Genomic DNA, 27,840 nt, shown 5'->3' on the forward strand with positions numbered 1-27,840 from the left:
CTCAGCGCCAGGCTGGGAGCTTCCTCACGGCTCAGACTTGGCCTGACTCTTTCCCGTCTCCCAACTTTTTCAATCTAGACCCAGCAGAGATGACCCGCTGCCAGGGACTTGGGCTGACCCAGTCCCTTTTTCACCAATTCAGGAATGTCCCCAGAGGAGAACAATGGCAAAAACGAAATTCTTGGGGAACAGAGCAGCTTTGTGTGAAGTTTTTGGCATGCGGAGGACAGACTGCAGGGACACACAGGATGTCGGGAAATGAACCAAACCAGGTTTCCCAGCACCCTGTGTGTCTGTGCCCACAGGACTTGGGACAAGAGGGCAAATTCATTTCTTCTCTAGGCCTCACTTTACCCATCCGAAGGATGGGGGTTGAGAAACTCCTCCTCAAACTGGGTGGGGCCCGTGGTGTGGGAGATAAGCTTTTCCTAAGTCTCCACTATGGGGACAGTCTTGGACACACAAGGCCTGTTTTCCTGCAAAGGTTTGGCCTCACGCTTATCTATTTTGAGTGCAAGTCTTGCCCTCCTGAGGATGCTGGTGGGGACATCCCTGTCCCTCCCAGAGCCTGGCTGGCGGGCTCTCATGTTTTGGCGCCCGGGCACTTGTGCTATGCTACACTCTCCAAAGCAACGGGGAACTGGGCTTCCTAACAGCCATCGTGACTGTGATGAAACAATCATTCATTCATTCGGAGTTTCACAGCCCTCTCCTCTGCCAGAACATCAGCCCCTCTGAATTCCAGGCACCTAACTCAGAGCCTCATTGTGTGAACAGATGCAATTAACTCAGGGATGTCACGGCTAGAGCTGGGCTGTCTTTCCTGCTGACAACTGTCAGCGTTGCTGCAGAGGAGGGAATGACATGCAGCCACCACCCCCATCCCCACGGAGCTTGGGGAGGAGTTGGGGACTGGGAGCGGGGCTGAGCAGGCTTCCAGGATCAAGGACCTTCCGGGGGTTGGGGGGGAGGCTTTGCCACCCTTCTAGCGCTCACCTGGGTCCCTTGCACAGACCACATGCAAGAATCTGTGGGAAGACAGAGGCATCCAAAACTCAGAGAAGCTCGACGCTTCCCAATGGGTGGAGGAGGGTGAATTCCTTAAAACGGAACACAGCCTGGGCAGGAGGGTTGTTCCAGAACTTCCAGAAGCATTTGTCACCGGAGTTGGTGGCCTGCAGCCCGGAAGTCAGGACCAGCTCTCTGCTCAACAGGAAGGCAGAGGCAGAGGGCAGCCTGGTTCCACCAGCGCCCCAGCCTCCTCCTCCTCCTCACTCTGTAACATCAACACTTTCATGTCGTCTCCACAACCCTTTTCATCTTTTCAAACCTGAAACTCTGTACCCATTAAACAACTCCCCACTTCCCACTGCGCCCCAGCCCCTGGCAACCACCGTTCCACTTTCTGCCTCTGTGAGTTTGGCAATCAGGAATAGCTTTCACGTTCAATTCTTGGCTTAGAGATTCTAGGATCACGTAAGTCGGGTAAGTTTGATTTCTGAATCCAAGAGGGCAGGCCTGTAGTTAAAATTCTTCAGAAAAGGCCTCCCATAACCCAGACCCGGGCCAAATTAAGTAAGTTTCCTTGTCTTCCCTTTGCCAGTGGGTAAATTTTTTTCTGGTCTTTCAGGAGGGGTTCTAAACCTTTGAGAGTCTCAGCTGTATAATTGTGGGGGGGGGGCGGTCTCAATTCTACTTCCCTTGCTTCGTGTAGGCTCCAAACTTTGTCCCTTGTCCTTGTGGCCATTAAAACCTAAATCCCTGCTCATCCAGGCCAGCAAAGGGCCCTCAGGGCAGGCGAAGCAGGGCAGCCCCCTCCCCACGCTGGTCTCAGTTTCCTTCATGCTTCCTGCCCAGAGGGGTTCTCTCATTTCCACGCAGTGCAGCTATGCATAAAAAATGCACTTATTAGCCGGACACAGTGTCTCACGCCTATAATCCTAGCACTCAGGGAAGCTGAGGCGGGAGGATTGCTTCAGCTCAGGAGTTCGAGACCAGCCTGAGCAAGAGCGAGACCCTGTCTCTACTATAAATAGAAAGAAATTAGCCAAACAACTAAAAATAGAAAAAAATTAGCCGGGCACCGTGGCACATGCCTGTAGTCCCAGCTACCTGGGAAACTGAGGCGGGAGGATCGCTTTGAGCACAGGAGTTTGAGGTTGCTGTGAGCTAGGCTGACACCACGGCACTCAAGGCCAGGCAAGAGAGTGACACTTTGTCTCAAAAAAAAAAAAAAATTGGACTTATTATGTTGTGACCTAAATGTTCACATGTTTTATAGTTTTTCTCCCCAAACTATCTAATCTTTCATCTGGCTGAAAAATGACCTTGACATTTCTTTGTCCTTGCAATGGTTTTTTTGCCTTAACTTTTCACACACTCTTGCCTTGATTCTCCCATGGAACCTCAGCTCTGATGTTCCATGGGACACAGTCCCCCAGTGGGCACATAGGGGATGCTCACTGGAAATGGGCAGAATGAGGGAAAAACAGCTAGAGCTGGGGGGTGACCACGGAGTGGGCGCTGCCAGGTTTCGGGGATCTTTGGGGGCCACAGAACCTGGATTCATGCTGGCAGTGGGCATGGGACGGAGCTGGCGCTACCGCAGTTGGAATAAAAGAACTACAGGGACAAAGGATAATAATAATAGCTAATTTTAGTCACTTTATATCATTTAATTCCCCCTCCCCTCCCAACATCAATTCCAAAGCTAGGAATTCTCACCCTCATTTTAAAGAAGAGGAAACCAAAACTCAGAAAGTTCAGCAACTTGCCCAAAGTCACACAGTGAGCAAGTATTGAATTTATTTTTTTCTTTTTTTTTTTTTTAATAAATTTATACTTTTTAAAATTTTGTCTTTTGCTTCTGTTTCTATGATTTTGACAGCTAAGGAGCAAGTATTGAATTTAAATGCGTCTAACCACAAAACCAACCACATTAACTCTAACCACATTAACTCTACAGTAGAGGGACGGTCTGAAGGCAAAAGGAAAGGGCCACATTCCCCCAGCCCAGCAGTTTTGTGCAGCTAAAGAGCCTGACTGTGAAGCCAAAGGAGGCCTGGCCTTAGGGGGTGTGGCCCATGAGGATCTGGCGCTGGAGGGGGTGACCTGAGCACCCTGCAACTTCAGCATCTGAACGCCGAGGCTGGAGCTGGCCAGGGCAGGCCACTCTGCCTGGAGCCCACAGCCGCTGGGCTACAGGGGAGCGATTCCACCTCGCCATGGGTGGGTTTGCCTTCTTTACTTCCTCAGAGGTCAGAAAGCCTATGGCCCTTGCCCTTTGGCCTCCCCAGGCCCTCCCTGTGTGGGCTCAGACTGGGGCTGGGAGCTCAGTTTCCCCGCTCCTCTGGCTGAGCAGCCAGCCGGTCAAAGGCATCCTTGGCTCTTCCCCACAGGTGAGGGAGGAACTCTGGGACACCCAGCAGGAGGCTGGCCTCTGACTGACAAGGAGTCAGCCTCTGAGACAGCATAGGCACAGGGGAATGCAGAGGAGGAATGCACATCAACGCAGGGTGATTCAGGAAGCTTCTGGGCCCAGTAGAGCATCTCCCCTCCTTTCCCAGCATCCCTCACTTCTCCCAGCATTCCTCACTTCTCCCAGCATCCTTATCTTCCCAGCACTCCCCACGTCTCCCAGCATTCATCATCTTTCCCAGCATCCCCGCAATTTTCCCAGATGTTTTTTTTTCTGGATCCAAGCCAGAAACAGCCACCAACAGATTCTCACACCTCATTTCATCAAACCTAATGCATAATTGATTGTAAAATGCACCATTATTTTATGCACCACTGAGAAAGAGATGGGGAAAAACTGCCAATCAAATTACGAAATGCCATTGATCCTGATTTCAGAGAAGATATTAAAATGAAGAGGGAAGGAAGAGTGTTTTAGCATCTGCGGAATGTGGTAACTCCAAGAACCCTGTTGTGTATTTTGTGTCTCACCTGCAAGTTACAGAAAATTTCCGCGTGCAGTGCCTTGCTCTGTCAGTGGCTAGCAAGTAGGCATTATGTGCCCAGCACTGCCCTACACTAAAGGACTCAGTCCTCTACCCTTACATAAATCACAAGTTAGTTGGGGATCTTGGAGGCCAACCCAGAGAACATCTACAGAGCAGTTCAAGGCTAGTTTTTGTGCGGTGTATGATACATGAATAGATGTTTGGAGAAGGGATAGATTGGAGTTGGCCAACCTGGTCAAAGGAGCCTTAAGGGTAGGAGAGGGGTAAAGACTTGCAGTAGAGGAGGAAGGATGGAGAGTGGGGACAAGAGAAGATGCCAGGGAGGGAGGAGTGGGGATAAAGTGAACAGGGGTGGAGATGGAGCCCATGTGGCACATGCTCAGGAGAAGGTCTAGTTTGTCTGGAACAGAGAAGCTGCGTTGGGGTGTTGTGGAACTCTACATTGGACAGGCAGGGCAAGGTCAGATCACCCAGGGCCTTGAAAGCCTGGCAGTTCTTGACGTGCCAGGCAGCCGTGAGCCAGTGCAGGTTCTTGAGCAGGGACATGGCCTGAGGAACACATTAGTTTATGGAATACTAATGTGCAAGATGAGCTGGGGGCAGAAGCCAGAGGCCAGGACATCGGCCATCCCTCCAAGCCCTGCGATAAAGGAAGGGCCTGGCAGGGCAGTTGTGGGGGACAGGCAGTTGGAGCCATGCCAAGATGGAGAAGCACCCAGACACTTTAAAGAACCGCCTCTTCAAAGCCTGTTCTGGAGAGAAACAGCTGTGTAGAGAATCAGCCCCCTGACACAATGGAGTGGGTACCACTTACTAGATGCAGGGGCTGAAAAACACGTCGCTTACATTTGCCTGGCTTGTAAATCATCACGCGGGAAAACACGCTCTGCCTTTAGGAATTAAAGGGATGCAATTGGTAAGAAACACATATGTTTGATACATACTCATTGACAAAATACCCCAGTCTTTCTGGATTGGTCCTACTTGGACCAATTTGTAAAGAGAACTTAAAATACTGGCTGAACTCTGTGAAGGAGTAATTCCACTTTAGGACATGGGCACCTAGGAAATAAACAAGTCAGTAATAGCCCAGAGCAATGCCATTTGGGAAGGTGGGAGCCAGAGAATTACCCCAGAGCCCAACAGAGGGGAAGGGACTCAGCTCACCAGGAGAAATCAGCCACCTCCCTGTCACCCACGTCCCTGAGCCACCTGGGAAATCCACTTATAAACAGGTTGAGCTGGGAAGGACCCCTACTGTGTGTGCCTGTACCCCAGGTGCTGGGACCCTGTACAGGCAATCGAGTATTATAGGCCCGAGCACAGATCTGGCTGGAGAGCCTCAGTTTCCTCATCTGTAAAATGGGCATGAAGTTTGCAGTTATTAGCCCTGGGCCTGGTCAGTGGTAAGCTCTTACTACTACATGCACGAAACACATGGACAATAGCAGCTCCATCCTCAGTGCAACTGGACACAAATATTTTTGGCAGGGCTGGGAGATGGGAAGAGAGAGGCACACACGTGGTTGCAGAGCCCACTGGGAAATGGGGTGCCAGAGAGCTCAGTGCAGTGTGCAGGAGAGCCACCTCCAGCCTGGGAGGGAGACCTAGGCAGGGGAAATGGATTTGGCGCAGATCTGCCACTCAGACACCTGGTTTGTGGCAGCTCACTTCTCCCTGGGTCTTCATCACAGCCTGTCATGACCATGGTCCCCTTTGTGCCTCTGGGGACACCCTGGCCACTTCCTCTTGGCAGTCTAGCCCTCCGTATGCGTAAATTCTGCTGTGGTGTGAATGCTTGTGTCTGCCCAAAGTTTAAAATGCATCACCCTAGGGTGATGGTATCAAGAAGTGGGGGTGACTGGGAGGTGATTAGGTCATAAGGGTGGAAATCTCATGAATGGGATTTGTCCTCTCATAAGGCACAGCCAGAGAGATCCCTCGCCCCTTCTGCCATGTGAGGGTACAAGGAAGAGGCGATTGCCTAGCACAAGGGCCCTCATAAGACGCCGAGCCTGCCTGTGCCTTGATCCTGGCTTCCCAGCCTCCAGAGCAACGAATGCTAAGCCCCTCAGTCTGTAGCATTTTGCTGTGGCAGCCCAAACTCACTAAGAAAGATGCCATTGCTCCATTGCAGTCAGCCAAAGAAAGTCAGACTCTTTCCCAGAAGAACGTTCCTAAGAAACTAGAGAGGAAACAAACTAAGAAATTAAAATGCAGCCACCTGCAAGCAGGAGGGCTTCCAAGGCCTGGAGTCTTTATTCTGATAAGAACTCGCCCCTGTCTGGACTGGCAGCCTCCCAACCCTCCTCCTCCTGTCCTCCTCCGCTCCTCCCATGGCCTTGGCCCAACAAAGTGAGACTCTGTCTAAATAAACAGATAGATAGATAAATAAATAAATAAAAACAATGAGATACCCCCACACACCCATTTGAATGGCTAAAAGTGAAAACAAACTGACAACACTAAATGCTGGCAAGTTTGAAGAGCAACAGGAACTCTTGTTCATTGCTGGTGAGAATGTGAAATGGGACAGCCACTTTGGAAAAGTTTGACAGTTTCTTGCAAAGCTAAATATAGTCTTACCATAAAATCAAGTCATCTCACTCCTTACCCAGTTGAGTTGAAAATGTATGTGTATACAAAAACCTACACATGAGTGGTTATAGCAGCTCTGTTCATAATCATCCCCAAAGTGGGAGCAACTGAGACGTCCTTTATTAGGTGAATGGATGAACACACTGTGGCGCGTCTGTGCGTGGGACATTACTCAGCGATAAAAAGAAATTAGCAACCCATGCCAAGATACGGAGGAAGTCTAAGCACACACTGCTAAATGAAGGAAACCAATCTGAAAAGGCTACTTACTGTGGGAATCCAACTATACGAAATTTTGGAAAAGGCAAAACTGGGGACACAGTAAAAAGATCTGCGGTTGTCAGGGGTGGGGACGGATGACCAGGTGAAGCACAGAGGACCCTTAGGGCAGCAAAACTGCTCTGTATGATGCCATAATTGTGGATACATGTCATTGTACAGTTGCCAAAACCCACAGAACTGTACAACACCAAGAGCAAACCCCAGTGTAAACTGTGGACTTGAACTCGTTTAGTTAATTTTATTATCAATATCAGTTCGTCGACTATAACAAATGTGCCTCAATAATGCAAGATGTTAGTAATAAGAGAAACTGTGTGGCCAGGATGGGAAGCTAAATGTAACTATGTACTATCTACTCAATTTTTCTGTAGAAAAATTTATTTTAGAAATAAAATAAATAAATAAAACTGTGCTTAAAATATTTTCTATGGACTATTTGTTTTTAAGAAAGCTTTCATTGAATGTCACATACTGTAAGAAAAGAAAGGAACAAGAAAAAAAAAAGAAAGCTTTACAAACTATTTATAAAATAAGGCCAGGTGCAGTGGTTCACGTCTATAATCCCAGCACTTTGGGAGGCAGAGGCAGGAGAATTGCTTGTGACAAGGAGTTCGAAACCAGCCTGCAAAACAGAGCAAGACCCCATCTCTACGAAAAGTGGAAAAATTAGCCAGGCATGGTGGTGGGCACCTGTAGTCCCAGCTACTCAGGAGGCTGAGGCAGAAGGGTCGCTTGAGCCCAGGAGTTTGAGGTTGCTGTGAGCTAGGCTGACACCATGGCACTCTAGCCTGGGAAACAGAGTGAGATCTTGTCTCCAAAAAAAAAAAAAAAAAAAAACAATTATTCAGCAAGTGTTATAGGCTTTGCAGGCAGACAGCCCAGGGTTCAAGTCCTAGATCGGCCTCTATAGCACCTGAGCCAGCCTTGGCTTTCTCCTCTGGGTTTATCAGGTATGCCTTATAGGGTGGGGCTGCGGGTTCCCAAACTCTGTCACTGCCCTGTGAGAGTGAAAACTTGTGTTGCCTACAGGATTCCATGGACAAAGAGAGGAGTGGCCTCCCATTACACCTCAGGAGGTGGCAGGGAGCAGCCGGGGAGGGGAATGGGGCAGGACCGGGAGGCGCCCTCTCCAGAGATGTCATCCAGCAAAGATTTCCTGTCTGTGGGAAGACACTGGAAAGCACCTGGCCCTGGCCACACTGCAGCCCCGCCCCAGCTGGGCCGGCCAGGCTGCTGGCCTGTGGCATTGCAGGCTTTCCTGGGGCCTGCACAGCCTCTCCAAAGAGACACCCAGTGCAGTGGAGAGGGGACAGAGCCTGAATCAAGGAGCCTGGGAGGGCCACCACCCTACCCTACTGTGCCCTTAGCCACTGTAGGGCCTGACGGGGGGGGGGGGCCCTAAGCAGCATCTTCATTCATAAAATGGCACCAGGGGTGGTGGGGAGGACACAGGAGAGAGTGGAAGAGAAAGCTTAAATTGCACTTTGCTCTCGAAGGCAGCAAGGAACGGGGAGTATCACTGCCGACAGACCCAGCGACCAGTGCGGAGCTGCAAGGCCCTGCGCATGACCTCACTTCTCCAAGCCTCAGTCTCCTCATCTGAGATATGGGAACAATAGCAGCAGGCATTGGAAACTCCCTGTAGGAACCCGGTGAGATGGTACCTGCACGGGGCTCAGCTGTCCCCACCAGGGCTCCCTCTGCCACAGCTGCAAACATGGCAGTAATCCTGTGTCAGATCTGAGGACCGAGGAGCCATAGTATCACCACCATCAGGGGTGGTGTTGACTGCCTGTCAGGTGCTGGGCTGGAGCTGGACAAATTTCAGTCGCATGGACAAGGTCTTAGCACCCAGAGAGCTGGGTTGGAAAACACACAGTTGCAAAAGGCAAAATGAGCTTAACAGGGCCGGGCGCGGTGGCTCACGCCTGTAATCCTAGCTCTTGGGAGGCCGAGGCGGGCGGATTGCTCAAGGTCAGGAGTTCAAAACCAGCCTGAGCAAGAGCGAGACCCCGTCTCTACTATAAATAGAAAGAAATTAATTGGCCAACTGATATATATATAAAAAATTAGCCGGGCATGGTGGCGCATGCCTGTAGTCCCAACTACTCGGGAGGCTGAGGCAGAAGGATCACTCAAGCCCAGGAGTTTGAGGTTGCTGTGAGCTAGGCTGACGCCACGGCACTCACTCTAGCCTGGACAACAAAGCGAGACTCTGTCTCAAAAAAAAAAAAAAAAAAAAAAAATGAGCTTAACAGTTATGGTTAAGACTCTGAGCCCTGGAAGAGAGTTATTGAGGAGGGTCTCTTCGAATGGAACGAGGAGGAAGGCGTTGAGTGACATGGAGCTTGGAGGTGGTCGCTAGCCAGAACTGAGAAAGCAGAGCTAGCCAGAGAGAGGGGGCGGTGCTGACTCACTGCTGGGGGCACAGGGGTGAGGGTGGGGACAGAGACCTGGGGACTGGCTTCCAGGGCCAGTGGAGCAGGAAGAAGCAGGCCGGGGAGACGGACCCAGCATAGACGGCTTGAGCCAGACTACCTGGTTCAAATCCCAGCCCTACCACCTACTGGGTAACCTGGGGCAGGTGACTTAACCCTGGATCTTGGTTCCCAGATGTTGACAGAAACCACTGCACAGGGTTACAGTAAGGGTTTGAGATCAAGCCTGCTCAGCACTGGACACAGTGCATGGCCCAGTGTAAACAGTAGCAGCTATTTTTATGGTTACTCTACCCTGGGTCCCGCCTTTGCGCAGGGCTATCTATTAATATATAACTTTGCCTGGGCTGGATCACATCAGAGCAATGGCTCCATCCCCATCTCACACGGAAGTCTCCTCGGCGGCTCACCCAGCCTCTCCTTACCTTCCTCCACTAACGGGGAGCTCACCACCCCACAAGGCAGCCTGCTCCACGTTCAGACAGCTCTGATCACAAGCTCTCTAGGCTGAGCTGAAATCTCCTCCCTGCAAACTGCCCCTTAGTGGAAATGATTTCTCCGCCAGGGACTTTCCAATGCCTGGAATCCACCCCTCCCACAAATGCTAGGAATCCCCTGAGCAGGGCCCGGCCACTGCCCCAGGAAGTGTCCCCTGAGTCCCGGCCCTCTCCTGCCCTGCAGAATAGAGTGATTCATTCCACAGGGACACAGACCCCTCCCCAGTGCCTGGGTCTGCTGCCATCTTTCCTGCAACTCTTAATTGGAGGCAGAAAGCACTGGAAGTCCACGGGCCTGATGCTAATAATAGCAGTTCACGTGCATTGCCTCTCCGGGGCCTCATAGAATCCCTGTAAGGGACCCACTGTTTTCCCCAGATTCTTTTTTTTTTTTTTTTTTTTTTTTTTTTTTTTTTTTTTTTTAAATAGAGACGGGGTCTCGCTCTTGCTCAGGCTGGTTTTGAACTCCTGACCTTGAGCAATCCGCCCGCCTCGGCCTCCCAAGAGCTAGGATTACAGGCGTGAGCCACCGCGCCCGGCCCCCAGATTCTTTTAATAATGGTAAAAACATAACATAACATTTACCATCTCAACCATTTTTCAGTGTAGAGTTAAGGAGCATTAAGCACATTCATACTGCTGCATTCCCATCACCACCACCCACTTCCAGAACTTTTTCCATCTTGTGAAACTGAAACTCTGTCCCCATCCTCCCTCGCCCCAGCCCCTGGCAGCCATCCTCCTACTCTCTGTGTCTGTGAGTCTGACTGCTCGAACTACCTCGCCTAAGTGGGATCAGACAGCATTTGCCTTTTTGTGCCTGGCTTATTTACTTCCCTTAGCATGATGTCCTCAAGGTTCATTCATGTTGCAGCGTGTGACAGGATCTCTTTCCTTCTAGATGCTGAATTAAATTCCATTGTATGGAAATACCACGTTTTGTTTACCCATTCATCTGTGTCGATGATGAGTTGCTTCCACCTCCTTGCTATTATGAATAATGCTGCCATGAATGCAAATCTCTCTTAGAAACCCTGCTTTTAATTATTTTCGGTATAGACCCAGAAGTGGAATTGCTGGATCATATGTTAATTCTATTTTTTAAGTTTTTGAGGAATCACTGAACTGTTTTCCAGAGGCTGCACCGGTGTACATTCCCACCAACAGTGTACAGGCTTCCAGTTTCTCCCTATTCTCAGCAACACTTGTTTTCCTTTTTTTGTAGCAACCATCCTGATAGGTGTGAGCAGAGGGAGATACCATGTTTATCCCCATTTTACGACTGCAGAAAGTGGACCTGGAGAGACATGGTCCATTACTCAAGGTGCCACAGGCGGCAGGTGGCAAAGCTAGGATTCAAGCTCAGAGCTGTCAACACCCTTGTCCCCACAAATCCTTGCTGTGCAACTGGTCAGTGAGTGCCCTGGGGCTCAGCACTGTCTGCTGTCCATCCAGGTCCTGGCCAGGGAGGAGACAGTGACTCTGAATGAGGCCACCCTGAGAGCTGCAAGACTCGTCCCAGCCCCTGGATTCCTCCAACCTAGGCAACTCTGAAACTACCGTGTTTCCCCAAAAATAAGACAGGGTTTTATATTTATTTTTCCTCAAGAAGACACCCTAGGGCTTTTTTTAAGGGGATGTGTTATTTTCCCCTCAAAGCCTCAGCTTGCAGCAAGCACAGGATGGCCGGGACCCGACACAGGGAGCCGACCTTGTTGGTGGGGCTTCCTGCACCTTTTCGGTCATCTCTGGGATAGTAGCTGTCAAGATGGGGCAGATGAGAAGGGCTGCCCGTCTTCTTTACCGCTCTGTGATAAAATGCATGGGTTGTGCAGATGCACTGCAGAGCCACGCCCATCACTAGGTCTTATTTTAGGGGTAGGGCTTCTATTGCACAAATGCTTAGAAATCCTGCTAGGGCTTATTTTATGGGTAGGTCTTATTTTCGAGGAAACACGGTAGTATTTTGGGCTGGGCCTCTCTCTTGGGTAGTGGGAATGGGGCCCTGGGGCTGGCTCGGCAGCCACCAGATGTCAATTAATTCTTGGATATGACACCAACAACACAGGCAAGAAAGACAGAAACGGACAAATGGGGCTACATCAAGATTAAAAACTTCATGCATCAAGAACACAATCAGGGCGGGCGCGGTGGCTCACGCTTGTAATCCTAGCACTCTGGGAGGCCGAGGCGGGCGGATTGCTCAAGGTCAGGAGTTCAAAACCAGCCTGAGCGAGACCCCGTCTCTACTATAAAAAAATAGAAAGAAATTAATTGGCCAACTAATATATATATATATATGAAATTAGCCGGGCATGGTGGCTCGTGCCTGTAGTCCCAGCAACTCGGGAGGCTGAGGCAGTAGGATTGCTTGAGCCCAGGAGTTTGAGGTTGCTGTGAGCTAGGCTGACACCACGGCACTCACTCTAGCCTGGACAACAAAGCGAGACTCTGTCTCAAAAAAAAAAAAAAAAAGAACACAATCAACAGAGTAAAATGGCAACCTACATAGAAGGGAGAAAATACTTGTAAATCATACATCTAAGTAAGGGTCAATACTCCAAAATATACAAAGAACTCCTACAATTCAGTAACAAAAAATTAAATAACCCAATTGAAAAATGACTTGAATAGACATTTCTCCCAAGATGATATACAAATGGATGACAACCACATGCAAAGACCATTAGTCATTAGGGAAATGTAAATCAAGACCACAATGAGATAGCACCTCACAACCCATGAGGATGGCTATTATCCACAACAACCACCACCAGAAAATAACAAGCGTTGGCGAGAATGTGGAGAAACTGGAACCCTTGTGCACTGCTAGTGGGAATGTAAAATGGTGCAGCCGCTGTGGAAAACAGTATTGTGGTTCCTCCAAAAATTAAAAGTAGAATTAGCATATGACCCAGCAATTCCACTTCTGGATATGTACCCAAAAGAATTGAAAGCAGGGACTTGAAGGAATATCTGTATACCTGTGTTTGTAGAAGTAGTGTTGATAATAGCTAAGAGGTGGAAGCAACCCAAGTGTCTATTGTTGGGTGGATGGATAAAGAAAATATGGTGTATATACGTATATACACAATGGGGTATCACTCAGCCTAGAAAAGGAAGGAAATTCTGTCACATGCTACAACCAGGATGATCCTTGAGGACATTGTGGCTAAAAGAAATAAGACAGACACAAAAAGACTGTATGATTCCATTGACATGAGGTCCTTAGAGTACTCAAACTCATGGAGACAGCAGAAAGGGCTCCCAGGGACTGTGGGCAAGGAGGGGGAGCTGTCTAATGGGTACAGGGTTTCTGTTTTGCAAAGTGAAAGTTCTGGAGATCTTTTGCACAACACTGTGGATATACTTAACACTACTAAACTACACAGTTAAAAATAATTGAGATGGCTACAAAAATGCTTGCAGGGAGACTTGAATGTCATGAGAAAGTAGGAAGACAAGGCAGCAGGGTGCTGGCTCTTGGGAAAGTGGAAAGGGCTGCAGGGAGGGGACATTGAGAAGACTTGCGGGGAGGGAGGAAAAGGCCAGAAGAGAGACTGGGACTTGGTGGTAGATTCCTGGCCAGTGTGTGGGCTTTCTCATGCTGTGACAGGCAACAGGCACCCCAGAAAGCACTGGAGCAGGGGCCTGACCTTTCCAAACAGCTGCCGGGAGGAAGTGGTGTCTTTGGCCTTTCAAACTCACCACCTTGACCTGAACCTTGCTAACTATAGCCAAGTCTCAACGCATTCACCTCTCCTGACCTGGAGAGGGCCCCAAGAGGGAAGCCTGGGTGGTGGTCTGGGCGTGCTGGGATGCACACACAGCCCCTGGGAAGTTCAGGAAGTAGGTTCCCAGGCTGACTGTAGCCCAGTCCCCGGGGGACACCCGTCCCACTTGTGGGACGTGGCCCTCACATGCAAGCATGCACAACAGCCAGAGCCAGGAACCCCCCTGGGATTGTCCCAAGCCTGGAGCACACAATTCTCAGACTTCCACACAGTACTGTCTCAGGGGCAGGGGACAGTAGCAGGGGCTGTGGCCTCCAGAGACACTCTGCAAAACCTGGAAGGAAAGAGCTGTAAGAAGCCGGGTTGCTCTGAACCCTGATGTGAAGCGGAAGAGATCTCGTGTCCTGGTGGTGGGGACAGGACCAGAACCCCAGGGCCCCAGAACCCAATCTCACTCTCTGCAGCTATTTATTTAGGGTACCATCAGAGCCCCTGAGACAGGGCAGAAGGCTGGAGTCATACCAGGCCGCCAACACCGTCCCCCACCTCTCAAAGCTGCCAGAACAGGCATCTCACAACCCGCTCAACTCCCCGCATCACTGAGATCAAGTCCAAATTCTTACCTGACCTTCAAAGTTCTCCACAATCCGGTCCCAGGCTCCTTCCATCGCAGCTCCCTCTCCCTCGCCCTGCACCCCGCCCGCAGCCCCCCTGCACTCACACTTCCCCACTTGGCTCGACTTGGCTTCCATCTTGCTGTGGCTGCTTCTTCCCAGGTTCTGCCCAATCGATTGCTCTTCACTCTCAGGCACGCAGCTGCTTCTTGCGTGCTCAGGCCGCCCTGCTCATTGCTCTCTGCGTCTGCAGCTCGTTCAAGAGCAGGGGGCTGTCTTCTGCGTCTCTCGCCCTGGTTTCCAGCACCATGGCCACACAACCCAATAAATGTTTGTTGACCAAGGAGACAAACCTGTGAGTTTTCTGCCTGTCTTTTATGGCTAATTCTGGTACCTTCCCAGAGGCTCTGGGGTATCACCTTAACCATTCACAGTAAGGGGTCCCCAAGTGCCAGGTGCCTTGCCTGTGTTATTGCATGTAGTTCTATGGCACAGGTGTTAACATTTCTATTTTACACGTGAGGAAACTGAGACTCAGAGAAGTCTAGTGACTGCCCACAGGTGGGAAGTGGTGGGGCCAGGACTGGACCCAGCGGGATCAGCTCCAGGACCTGAGCCCACATACCGTAACGTGGCCTCCCAGGAACCTACCGCAGCAGCCACAGGGTGGGAAATGCACCCACAGACTTCCCGGGAGTTCAGCATTGGGTCCTGGGATCCCTTAAACCTGCGCTTTCAGGTCAGTGGCTGAGATGGGAAGGGTGGTACCCAGAGGTGACAGCAGGGGAAGGCTGAGAGCCCGAGGGACCCTCCCACCTCAGGAGAGATGGGGCCTCATCAAAAAATCCTCTAACAGATAATGAAGCCATCTGTCCACTCTTTTTTTTTTTTTTTGAGACGGAGTCTCACTCTGTTGCTCGGGCTAGAGTGCCATGGCGTTAGCCTAGCTCACAGCAACCTCAAACTCCTGGGATCAAGCAATCCTCCTACCTCAGCCTCCCGAGTAGCTGGGACTACAGGCATGCACCACCATGCCCGGCTATTATTTCTATATATTTTTAGTTGGCCAATTAGTTTCTTTCTATTTTTAGTAGAGATGGGGTCTCGCTCTTGCTCAGGCTGGTTTCAAACTCCTGACCTTGAGAAATCCTCCCGTCTCGGCTTCCCAGAGTGCTAGGATTACAGGCGTGAGCCACCACGCCCAGCTTCATCTGTCCACTTTTGATCTTCTCAATTCTGCCCAGGGAAAGCCCCACGCTTGGAAGAGCCCTCAGGGGCACTTACTAAGCACCAGACATTGTGCTAGGTCTCCTTCTTCCAACATTCCTAACAAGTTTTATAATCTCTATTTTATGCATGAATTAATTGAAGCACAATGCAGTTATTAGGTGAGAGGTCAAGGTTAGGCAGCTACAGTATACAAACCCAGGCTAGTCTGCATTCAGAGGCCAAGCTCCTAATCACTATGCTAGACTGCCGCCACCCCCCTTCCCTGTGGATCCCAGAGATCACACGTCCCTCGCCCACCCCATCCTGACACACATGGTCCTGGAAATCAGTAAATCAGTCCTCTAATTCTTGTAAGTGAGCTGAACCCATGTGTGGCATGAGCTGAGCTACAAAAATGTTCTTGCCCTTTGTCCCATGTATTTGTTCTGGATGGAGAATAAAATCCAAGGAGAGGGGAAAAAAAACAAAGGACCAAAAAATGTTGGACAAGTTTCAATCCAAGGAGAAAAAAAAAAAAAAAGACCAAAAAACATTATTTCCACAGAGTTGTCCATAAAACCAAAATTATTAATTGCAAAACACCTGGAAGAAATCCCACATCACAATCAAGGACAAAGGCTGCACTTCCTGGGATGGGTTTGTTAACGTGACGAATACCACATGGACCTAACAGTGACATCTAGTCAGTGGGTTTCTGTGCATTTAAAATAAAGGCCAGGTGGGCGCAGTGGCTCATGCCTGTAATCCTAGCACTCTGGGAGGCCAAGGCAGGCGGATTGCTTGAGGTCAGGAGTTTGAAACCAGCCTGAGCAAGAGCGAGACCCCGTCTCTACTATAAACAGAAAGAAATTAATTGACCAACTGAAATATATATATAGAAAAAATTAGCCAGGCGTGGTGGCGCATGCCTCTAGTCCCAGCTACTCGGGAGGCTGAGGCAGTAGGATCGTTTGAGCCCAGGAGATTGAGGTTGCTGTGAGCTAGGCTGACGCCACGGCACTCACTCTAGCCTGGGCAACAAAGTGAGACTCTGTCTCAAAAAATAATAATAATAATAAAATAAAATAAAGGCCAGGTATGGTGGTTCATGCCTGTAATCTCAGTACTTTGAGAGGCCAAGACAGAGGATTACTTGAACCCAGGAGTTCAAGACAGACCAGCCTGGGCAACATAAGGAGACCCTGCCTCTATGAAAAATTAAAAAGTTAGCTGAGTATGGTGGTGCACGTCTATAGTCTCAGCTACATGGGAGGCTGAGGCAGGAGGATCACTTGAGCCCTGGAGTTTGAGGCTGCACTGAGCTTTGATGATACTACTACACTCGAGCCTGGGCAACAGAGACAGACCCTGTATCTAAAAATACATGAATAGATGAATGAATGAATGAATGAATGAATGAATGAAAGAAAACAAAGTGTAAAAGCAGAACACTTCATTTTAATTTCAGATATACTGTCTGAATGAGAAAACCTTACCTATGCCATTGTTTTTGTTTTTCCTTTAAAGAACTTTAAATCGATAAATTTTTGATAAGGTAATTCATGAAAGTAATAGTCCATGCACACGGCACCTTAAGGTCTAAAGAACTCCACCAGTACACAGTGACACAATCCCCATGACGCATGATAACCAGTTGTCAATTGATAAAACTCAGCAGGGCACAGGAGAGAAGTGATTTGTTTTATGGTTATGTGGATCTGCTGTTTCCTCCAGGGCTGATGAAGGCAAAGGTTAAAAAAACGAAACCCAGGCCAGACCATTCACACTATTTATAATTCAGAGCTTCTTGGCTGGGACTGTCTGTGTCAAGTCTAGCTTGAGTCCCTCTTGCTGTGATCAGTGAAGCAGCAGCGAAATCGGTGTGGGGAAGGCAGGCCATCAGAAGCAGAGGGAAGCAAGCCATGTGAGAGAAAACCCATGGCCTTCTTACCTGTTCACGTGCCAGGACCCAGTCTTCTACAGTTTGCTGGTGGCTTTAAGGGGCTCCAGGGTCCGGAGCGTGTGCCTAGGGGCTGCGGGCAGTGGGTGCCAGGTGGGAGAGGCTGTGGCTGTCCCCAGCCCACAATCCAGGCTTCCCCGCTGATGAGAAGGGCGGGCGAAAGCAGGCCACTGCGGTTCCAAGTCAGGGACTAGAGCCAGCAAGGGCGGGACAGGGCCACGTGGCCCCAGCCTGCCTGGGAGTGGTGAGTAGGAAGGAGCCTCAAAGGCAGGGGACCAGCCAGGGGACTGTTCCGACTGACTGATGGTGCAGCAGTCTCCAGAACCCCGGCCCCTGGTTCTCAAGCAGCTTGCAGTGTTTGAAGGGGGCTGCCCCAGCCCCACTCCAGAACACAGACCCTGACAAAAACCTCTTCTCACAAAACTAAATAAAACTGGGCGATGTGGAGACAGGCCTGGTGGTACCTGCCTGTGGTCCCAGCAACTTGGGAGGCTGAGGAGGGAGGATCGCTTGAGTCCAGGAGTTCGAGGCTGCACTAAGCCATGATCATGCCATTGCACTCTACCCTGGGCGACAGAATGAGACCTTGTCTCTTAAATAAAACAAGTGGATGCTGTGGTGGTGACTGGTGTGTGTGTGTGCGTATGGGGAGGGGGCCATTAGAGGGAGACAAAACCTTTCTCTCATACACACGGTTGCTGCTGGGGACAGATGACTTACCCAGCCTACCAGTCTACATGGGGGACATGAGCTCCGAGAGGTGAACACTTCCCAAGCTTCCCCAGCAGGTCTGACCCCAAAGCCTGGGCTTTTCCCATGCGACTTGGGCCTGTCCAGACACCACACTTGTGGGAGTTTCTAGAGACAACAGAGGAGAGGCCCTTTCCCAAAGTCCTATCCCCAGGGACACCCTCCCTGTAGCTGCATCAGAGTGACTGAGCTGGGAACAGCCCTGCCCAGCAGAGCTCTGTGGGCACCTGCGGGGGCAGCTCCGTAATCTCTACCAGATTCCACTGCATTGTACTTGGAGTAGCTGGGGTGGGCCAACCGCCTAGGCAGGTGGGAGTGCAGGGGGAGGACTGAGTTAAAAGCCTTGGGTTATCCAAGAGGACAGTTTGCAGTGCTTCCCTGAACGTGAACACAGAATCCTTTACTAAGGAGATCTTTATTAAAATCTAGGGTTCTACCACACCTAGTTCGGGAAATACTGTCCTAGACATGCTAGTGTGCCTTCTTCTGAATGCCAATGCCCAGCACAAGAGATGCTTTCCCCATTGGATCGGCACAACTGGACTTGCAGTAGTACAATAGCACCCACGCTGGAATGTCCCGGCTAACTCCCCACCCCTGGCCTCCAAGGCAGAGGCTAAAAGGGCCACACCCTCCGCAAGGCCCTGCTGTAGAGCCCTGCCAAGGCGTTGATTCATACCAGTTGGGTAGCTCGTGGGAGGGCAGAGGGGGTGGAGGTGACGGGGGCACAGCCACAGGATCTCACTGGGGCCTCACAGAAGCCTGAACAAACCCCACTGTGCCCTCCCTGGGGCCTTCGGCTTGGAATGATGCCCCTGTCTCTCAAAACATCAATATTCAGGTCTTTTGGGCCCAGAGACCCAGTTCGGTGGCCACACCTCCTCCTCAGCCCCCTAGGCACTCAGTGAACACATTCCCGTGTTACCACACCCCCAGGTCAGTCTTACTCTCCCATTTTGCAGACAGGATTGTGCTCAGAGGTTAGTGAACCCAGATCATCTGACTTCACATGCAGTGCTCTCTTCATGGGCTTCACCCCACTTGGCATTTGGCAGACACAATCTTGTTTCTTGACTGCTTTATGCAGCAAAGTTACTGTCTACAGTTTTATGCAGCAAAGTTGCCTGTCTACAGTTACAGCATTGACTCCCTAAAAGCAAAAGATACCCCAGCATATCTTCTAACAGCATTAGGCCCTAATAACCCTCAGTATTAATACTTCTCTTGACTGTCATGCTACTAGCTCATACACATTTAGTCATGGCCCCAAATTAAGCACTTGTGAAAACCCCAAATGACCAAATCAAAAGCAGCTCTCCTTTCCTTCTGAGATCTTGTTTGCAATCAGAGATGTGGGCAAGTTCTGCTGGGTGGGCCTGTGAATTAAAACTTGCAGACCAGGCTCTGGCTGGCACTGAGGTGGTAACTGAGGTGCGCTTCCTCTAGGTACTGACAGAGCTGCTGGATGTGGGGGTGGGGTGGGTGCTGAACAGGGCCCTTCCGCTTCCAGGTGAGCTCTCCCAGCATTTTCCAAAACTGGAATCCTGAAATTTCCCAACTTGGTTTTAATTTTTTTTTTTAAAGAGACAGGGTGTCACTCCGTCACCCAGACTGGAGTACAGTGGTGTGATAATAGCTCCCTGCAGCCTCAAAGCCCTGAGTCAAGCAATCCTGTCTCCTCAGCCTCCTGACTAGCTGGAACTACAGGTGCACGCCACCATGCTCCACAAATGTTTTTATTTTTTTGTAGAGATAGAGTCTTGCTATGTTGTTCAGGCCAGTCTTGAACTCCTGGCCTCAAGCAGTCCTCCCCAGTTGCTGAGATTACAGGCATGACCCATCATGCCTGATCTTTGATGTCTCTGACAATTTTTTTTGGCTTCATTTTGAACAAGAAGCAATGTTCTCTCATTCCCTATCACAGCTACTGATCATTAACACTAGATTGTGAAATGCAGATATCACCAGCAGAGTCTTTCATTTTATTATTTGTTTATTGTTTTTAGAGACGGGGGCTGGCTCTGTCACCCAGGTTGGAGTGCAGTGGCATAATCATAGCTCACCGCAACTCACCTGGGCTCAAACGATCCCCCTGCCTCAGCCTCCCCAGTAGCTGGAACTACAAGATGCAAGCCACCACACCTGGCTAACTTATTTCTTGTAGAGCAGTCTTGCTATGTTGCATGGATTGGTCTTGAACTCCTGGTCTCAAGCAATCCTCCTGCCTCCGCCTCCCACAGTGCTGGGATCACAGGAATGAGCCACCACACCCAGCCACCAGCAGAGATTTAATCTTAAGAGTAATCAGGGACTCAAACCAGGAAGTCTATTCTGACAATGTAGAGGATTTTACCATCTAGCTGGGGTTAATAATCACTACTAAAGGTTTTCTATTTCCTGACCTAAACCCCTTGGCTACCCACCCCTCACCTCATTTTTCAGACTTAGGACCTTCTGATTTGTCCTAAAAGCCCCAAGGCTGTGCCTGTTGTATCTGAAGAAAGCAGAGATATGGGCTTTAGGCGCTCCTGAAACTTGCTGCCAGGCTCTCTGGCAGACTCACCTTGCCACCAGCCAGAGAGGAACAGAGACTGCCAGGTTGTAAGAACTCTCCTCCAACCTCTGGGTGCAGAGCAGACCTGGAAGGAGGTGGCACATAATAGGTATCCAGTAAACACTTGTGGAATGAATTTAGCAGCCTCTTCTAGCGGGTTGGCATGTCTCTTGATGACAGCTGAGACAGCTTTCAAAACTTCTACAGAAACAGCTCTTGGTTGTGCTGGTTCAGACTGGCATATAGCCTGTACATGCTGATTTCAGTCTGCCTCATCTTCGCAGGCACGTGGCATGATGGGCCATCAGATCCCCAAATGTAAATCTACCATGACCAAGCAGGTGTTTTATAGAGTTCCTGCCACATATCCCGGAGCCATCTGTTTCCCCCCTCCATTGTTAATTTTCTTGGACAAAGTTTGATTTTAGCAGCACGGATGTTTCTTCTGAGCTCTGGATATAGCCCTTAAAAATTAATTTTAAGCATGTAATAAAATATTCATATACAATATTCCATATGCAAATGAGCAAGTGGATGACTCAAACACATGTCGTTTCTATTTTGAACGGAAAACAGAATTTAGGTGGGGGTGGTAGCCTGTGCTTATAGTCCCAGCTACTCAGGAGGCTGAGGTGGGAAGATGCCTGAGCCCAGGAGTTAAGAGGTGATAGTGAGCAATGATTACACCACTGCACTCTAGCCTGGGTGACAGTGAGACTGTCTCTAAACAACAAATAAAGTGGAAGCAAGGCTGATCCCACTGGAAGAATGCCTCAACATTTCTGGCTTCCCTCTACTGAGCTCAAGAAAAGCTGCAGTCCTGGGAGCAGCCTGAATCCTTGGAGACCAGCACTCCCAAGACCAGTGAACCCCCAGGAGCCTTCCCCAGCCCAGGCAGCTGTCTTTGCAATAGCCTACACTAACCTAGAAAACCAACATTCCATCTGCAGTCCAACTTGAACCCCCTCCCCCAAAGGAATGCTATTCTTGGCAAGGATCTTCCAAAGGAAATAACATCTGCAGAACCTCTGTCCATAAGGTCAAGGGAAAGCTGAGACAGCTGAAAACGTTTCAGTCCTTAGATCCAAATCACAGGGACTTGACAAAGGAACAGGTTGAGAGCAAACCTAACAACCAGGGCAGAACCTCTGTCTTCACATCCTCCCAAGTTCTGCAGCAGCCTCGCTGCGTTCTGCAAGGCTGGAGAGCTCCCTATTTACCTGGTTGCTCAAGCAAACCACAGAAGTCAATTAGGTGCCCTTAACAACTACACAGATGAGACTTATAATAGAGCCACGTCCAATCACTGAAAGTTCTTAAACAACTTTTGTAGGGCCTGAAGCAACATCTATGAACAAGACAAAATTCCTCCCCTCAGCATATTCGAGCCTAATTTCCTGCTCTGGCACTCCCAGCAAACTGATGGATAGACTTGCAGAGGAAACCCAGTCGTGACAAGTTTTTCTTTCTTAGATAACCCCTTGCTACTATAGAAAGAATATGTATTTCAGTCATACTTGAGTTAGGAGAGGACAGGAATAGGCAGCCACCGCTCAAATATTTATGCTGAGTTTCTCAGACTACTAAATGTCAACATCGTACAAGTGGCTTTAGGGCCACGGGACAAAATGAGCCCTGAAATTAAGCTTTCCAAATGCAAATCCATGAGCTCAGTGAGAAAAAAAACATGTTATTTAAGGATTCAACTCCTGGCAAAACCTAGGTCACTAATGACTGATCTAAAACCAAGTCATGACTAAAGAGATACTCAGTTTCAAAGGAAAGAACCCTTTCTGGGCTGTTCAGAGTCAGATTGTGTCTAATTACCACCAGTCCTGATTCGCACCCAGTGCCAGCCATAGAGAATCTGCTCCATTTAGGTGGCTGAACACATCCAGATGAAAGCCTTTTCTTTGTGAAGGACTGGGAAGAGCGGTGAGCTCAGGTTTTCCCAGGTTCAATCTGACTGAAGGAGGGCCTGGAAGCTGAGGGCTTCCCACACAGCGAAGCAAGAGCAGGAATTCCCAGGTGTGAGCTGGAACGCTTCTGCAACTGGGCCACTTAGGCTGACAGGCTCCTTACATCCCAAAGGCCCTCAGAAACCCACCTAAGATGTGTGCTGCAGGGACAGCCACTTCCCCCTTAAACAGGGTCCATATTGCTGACCGTCCCAAGGGCAGGTGAGTATCTGGGTTTTTCTGTACTTACTGACCCTTCCTAGTAGTTATGGGGCCAAAGATCTTCTGAGGAGTTATAGACCCATCTATTAAATTGGAATTCATGCTAAACCCCTCATTCCAAGATCTCAGAGTAGAAGGATGTTAAAACAGGAAGAAAAATCAGCCATCCTTCATCAGGATCCACTGGAAGAGGGGTAGATGTCCACACGGTTATTGAGCCTAAGTTTCATCAGCAGAGCATGAAGAACCAGGAAAAGCCAAATAAATGATCACAGAGCTGGGAGCTGGAGGCCACAGGCTGCCAGAAACCCAGGTAGATTCCTGGAAAGGAGGAGTATACTCATTTCTTCTTGCTCCAACTCAGGCTCAAATCTCCCACCTAAATTCTCATGCCCAGAAGAAGACACATGGATGTCTGCCACCTTAAAAACTAGGTTTATATTTCTGGTTAGGTTCCAAAGTGGTAGAACTCAGGAGTTATAATCTATCCAACCTGGTGCCACCTTACCTTGCCTCCCTCCCTCCCGCAGAGATAACATTGTACAAAACTATATTTACAGGAAAAACAGTTAAAAATTAAGGGCGTGTACAAAAGTAGACAGAGCCAGAAATACCAATGCAGGGATGGCTCTGGGGAACAGGGCACATCGTGCTCCACTGGAACCTGGGGTGATGTATTACATACTAGGTGGGGAGAAGTGTAGCAAATCTCAGTGCCAATTTCAGGGGAAACCAGTCATTCTGGGGTGGGGGAAAAGAGCTACTGGCTTTCATATTGCAAAGTCTTAATTATCCAGTCATACTTCTTCTACCGTATGGCAGGAGCCAGGTGGTGGTGGTGGTGGTGGGGAAAACAAAACACAGAGTCTCTGGCAAGCCCACAGGTAAAGGGGGGACTCAGAAGGCATAACGGGTCCGGATATCTTCAAGCTTCTTGGATACCTCGGGTGGGGTTCGGTCTAGTTCTTCAGAGACGTTCTTTTGTTTGTTGGGCTCCATGGAGTTGAATTGCTCACAGAGGTCTCCATCAATCACATTCTAAGACACGGAGTACAGAAGGAAAAGGTTAGATGCTCAAAGAAAATGGTGCAAATTAAAGCAGCGACTGTAGGGAAAGCTTTTTATTCTCCCCCAGAATCCCATCTGTAGAGCCAAGAACACTATTCTAAATTGACCCTTAGTACTCAAAGTTTAGGTTGGCAGAACTGGTGAAGTTTTTTCTCTGGTTGTGGTCTGCCCTGAGGGAAAAGGACTCTGAATATTAAGTATCAATGAACACACCCCCGGCACTGCTTTCATCAATCCACTCCCTTGCTGTTCCTTCCCTCGAAACAGCTCCAATTTTTAAGACATGGAGGCCCAGAGAAAGACCAGACAAAATGGGCTGAACACCTCCCCTCCTAACCCACATTCCCTCAACCTACCTTAACAGGGAAATAATATGAACGAAAGCTGAGGTGGTCCCGCCCACAGAGAGGGGGATGCTCAGACCTCAGATGCATTTCCACGTGCTGGAAGAAGTCATGGTCCTAGTGATAGAAACAAAGAATCTGTCACTGAGAAAAAAGTGATTTCAACTACTAGGCTATGGTTTCCACAAGCACAATGAATAGACAAGCCACTGATCTCTACCACCCAAACAGATGGTAAATGTTTATTTACTCTTCTGACGATCACAGGTTTTTCTGCTACAACAAGGACAGTTAAAACCCAAAGGGAGGCTTCACTGCACTTGTGGTGTAAGAGAGAATGCCATATGTAATGAGTGGTACATGAGGTTAGATTCCTGATCACAGCTTACTTTGCTGGAATGAAACATACCAAACTTGGCCAATACCAGAGTTGACACCATGAGGCAACAGGCACCCCAACAGACATCATTCCACCTTTCCTAGTCTGTGGAATTTGGTCCTAGGGCTTTAAGTTCAGGCTAACCTTATACCCACATCACAACTGAACCAAATCCTAATATAGTATAAAAACAAATGGCCTTTCCCAGGGAGGAAAATCAGAATTCCTATCACTCCAGGCACTTCTGTTACCTTACAATTTCCAGAACACTCCTAGTTACAAGTGAGGACAAATGGATTTGCCCTCCCTGGCAGATCCAGCGCTAAGAAACAATCATAGGAAAGCCAAAGCTAGAGCAATGTGTGAGCTCTCACCTCATGGGACGTGAATGGGACAAGAATGCCAATTCCTCCTGACAAGGTGGTATAGACAAGTGACTCGGAGCCTCCAGGAATCAATGTGGTCTTCTGTAATGACAGCACTGTCTCCCCAACATGGTAGTTCATGATCACCTCTGCCTGTAAGTCAAAAACAGACTAGTAACTATGCATGCCCTTGGAAGCCTGTTCTGGACTCCCAAGAGCAGGCAGTGCCCCAAAGGCACATATCACCATCTATTAAAATCCAAAAATAACTAAAATCTAACAATATTTAGAATCCTGTAACCATTTAAAGTTTAATGTCTCACAAACATGAAGTTAGAACATTTCTCATAAATTATAACCTAAAACTTTTTTGTTAAATTATCAAGTTTGCAATAAAAAAATAAAACCGGCCGGGCTCGGTGGCTCACGCCTGTAATCCTAACACTCTGGGAAGCCGAGGCGGGTGGATTGCTCGAGGTCAGGAGTTCGAAACCAGCTTGAGCAAGAGTGAGACCCCATCTCTACCATAAATGGAAAGAAATTAATTGGCCAACTGATATAGAAAAAATTAGCCATGCATGGTGGCGCATGCCTCTAGTCCCAGCTACTTGGGAGGCTGAGGCAGGAGGACCGCTTGAGCCCAGGAGTTTGAGGTTGCTGTGAGCTAGGCTGATGCCACGGCACTCACTCTAGCCTGGGCAACAAAGCGAGACTCTGTCTCAAAAAAAAAAAATAAATAAATAAAATAAAATACATGTAAAATACAAATAAATAAAATAAAGAAGTACATGGCTATAGCAGAGGAGTAATGCCCAGGACACAAATAGGAGAAGAGCTGCTTAGTACCGGGAATGAACCTTATAATCAACTTGTCTAAGGAACTAACTACTCTCCCAAAAGATTTTTATACAGATTGATAAAATGACTCAGAGAATTTCTACTTTACAGATTCTCAAAAATGGGATAGTGATTTAGTCACCTGGTGCCAATCCCAGCATGCATCCGTCTCAGGCTATGCATCATCAGCCTAGGGATTTACAAGAAAGGACCATGCACGGGGAACACCCAGCATAGTCTGTGCACTGGGCGTACGTAACTCAGTAAACACTGTTTCTTTAGGAAGGACAACAGGAAAGGTACTAAGCAGTGCCTTCCCTGGTCCCCTCTCTGCAATCTTACCTTCTGTGATGCTCCGTTGAGCAAGCCTCGGTCCCACAGGGCTTTGTTTCCTGTGGGATCCTCATCCACTTCATCGTTGGTGTTAGGTGGGAGCCTCACCTACAAGGAAGCAACACAAATCACAGCGCTGGGTCCTGCACCTGCTCACCTAGGTCACCAAGCAACATCTTTGCCCCAGGTCCCTACAAGCAAGCCTAGGTTCACTTAGGCAGAGGCCTTAGCCTAAGTATCCTGACTGTTCTGGTGGGTAGGAGCTGTGTCAAAGGAGTGAGAAACTCAAGAAAATCAACCCCTGGGCAAGGGTTTAACACAGCCAAGAGCAAAAATAAAACCACAGAACATAGACAAGAGAAGTCAGGTGGGGCTTAAAAAGATAAGCCAAAGTTATAGCATGACATGAAAGTATTAGCCATTAACTCGAACTAAACCTATTATTAAGTCATGTTCCATAGGAACGAGGAAGGTAAACAAAGGGGGAAAATCAAGAAGGCTGGAAGAGTATATAAAGAGTAAGCCTTAGTAGAATTGAATTTTATACCCATTTTTAGTTCCCATATTGGGGATCATATTCCTGGGTCCTTGGCTTTACCCAAAATAATCAACTGCCCAGCTTTCCCACACATCTCTGTAATCCAAGTGAACATCCGCTCACCACGCAAATGTTGCCGAACTTGTCTGCCCCAGCCACAGTGTCATAGTCGAGGAGGCTAGCTGTAGTGACCCATCGGGGGTAGGTGTCATCGGCAAAGATGATGAGCTGGTTCTCATTCCGCTTGTAGCGAACCCAGATGAAACTTTCTTGGACGTCAGACACGATTACCCTGTGCCCAATAGTCTGGATCCCAGAGATATAATTGGCGATATGCTGGGAAAACAAGGACAGCAATGGGTGTAACTCTAGAGTTCAGAACGCACAGAAAGTGCAGCTTTCCCTGCCCATGACATATGTGGGTCTGTGGAACTGCAGTGAGCAATAGATTCCTAGAAGGTAGAAAAGAGAGCTTAAAGAAACAAGCAGAAGCCGGGCGCGGTGGCTGACGCCTGTAATCCTAGCTCTCTGGGAGGCTGAGGCGGGCGGATTGCTGGAGGTCAGGAGTTCGAAATCAGCCTGAGCAAGAGTGAGACTCCGTCTCTACTATAAATAAAAAGAAATTAATTGGCCAACTAATATATATATATATATATATATATATATATATATATATATATATATATAATTAGCCAGGCATGGTGGCGCATGCCTGTAGTCCCAGCTACTCGGGAGGCTGAGACAGAAGGATTGCCTGAGCCCAGGAGTTTGAGGTTGCTGTGAGTTAGGCTGACGCCACGGCACTCACTCTAGCCTGGGCAACACAAGCGAGACTCTGTCTCAAAAAAAAAAAAAAAGAAACAAGCAGGTTTGAAGAAATCAAGAAACAAGATCCTTCTACTCCAGCTCTTCTCAAGATTCAAGGGACTAATTCTGAAGCTGAAAATGGGAAAGTAAAACACAGCCCCAACAAAGACACACTATTTTAAAAATTAGCCTCTACCACCATACCAATGCCTTCTCCTATTCCGTTAGCTAGCTCCTAGTCACATCAGCACATTTACCTTATTCTCACACTTCCGGAGTAACTTCTTCTTCCCCAAGTCATAGACACGCAAAAGCTTTCCCACACCAATCAAGACCCTCCCCTGGAATGGGGCAATGGCAGCGGGGACCTCTTCCACTGGAGTCTGTG

At 48.8% G+C, this 27,840-nt stretch overlaps 2 protein-coding genes across 3 annotated transcripts in view; both read right to left on the bottom strand.

Annotated features, from left to right (window-relative positions):
• IL34 (interleukin 34) overlaps nucleotides 1-17,482 on the bottom strand; it is a 57,185-nt gene extending 39,703 nt beyond the window's left edge. The window contains exon 1 of one of the 2 annotated variants that reach the window (XM_075995785.1): nucleotides 17,289-17,482. The gene's annotated coding sequence lies outside the window, so the exon portion shown is untranslated. The remainder of the gene's footprint in view (nucleotides 1-17,288) is intronic. The other variant, XM_012772442.3, reaches the window with a different exon arrangement.
• Nucleotides 17,483-23,195: 5,713 nt separating this feature from the next.
• Nucleotides 23,196-27,840, bottom strand: part of SF3B3 (splicing factor 3b subunit 3) — a 47,415-nt gene continuing 42,770 nt past the window's right edge. Inside the window, exons 21-26 of the mRNA XM_075995780.1 lie at nucleotides 27,710-27,835; nucleotides 26,769-26,981; nucleotides 26,117-26,215; nucleotides 24,947-25,090; nucleotides 24,206-24,310; nucleotides 23,196-23,819 (exon numbers count right to left, since the gene is read on the bottom strand). Of these exons, the coding sequence (XP_075851895.1) occupies nucleotides 23,679-23,819; nucleotides 24,206-24,310; nucleotides 24,947-25,090; nucleotides 26,117-26,215; nucleotides 26,769-26,981; nucleotides 27,710-27,835 (828 nt within the window). The 3' untranslated portion in view covers nucleotides 23,196-23,678. The remainder of the gene's footprint in view (nucleotides 23,820-24,205; nucleotides 24,311-24,946; nucleotides 25,091-26,116; nucleotides 26,216-26,768; nucleotides 26,982-27,709; nucleotides 27,836-27,840) is intronic.

Source organism: Microcebus murinus, chromosome 20 (genome assembly GCF_040939455.1).
Source record: "Microcebus murinus isolate Inina chromosome 20, M.murinus_Inina_mat1.0, whole genome shotgun sequence".
NCBI classification, from domain to species: domain Eukaryota; kingdom Metazoa; phylum Chordata; class Mammalia; order Primates; family Cheirogaleidae; genus Microcebus; species Microcebus murinus.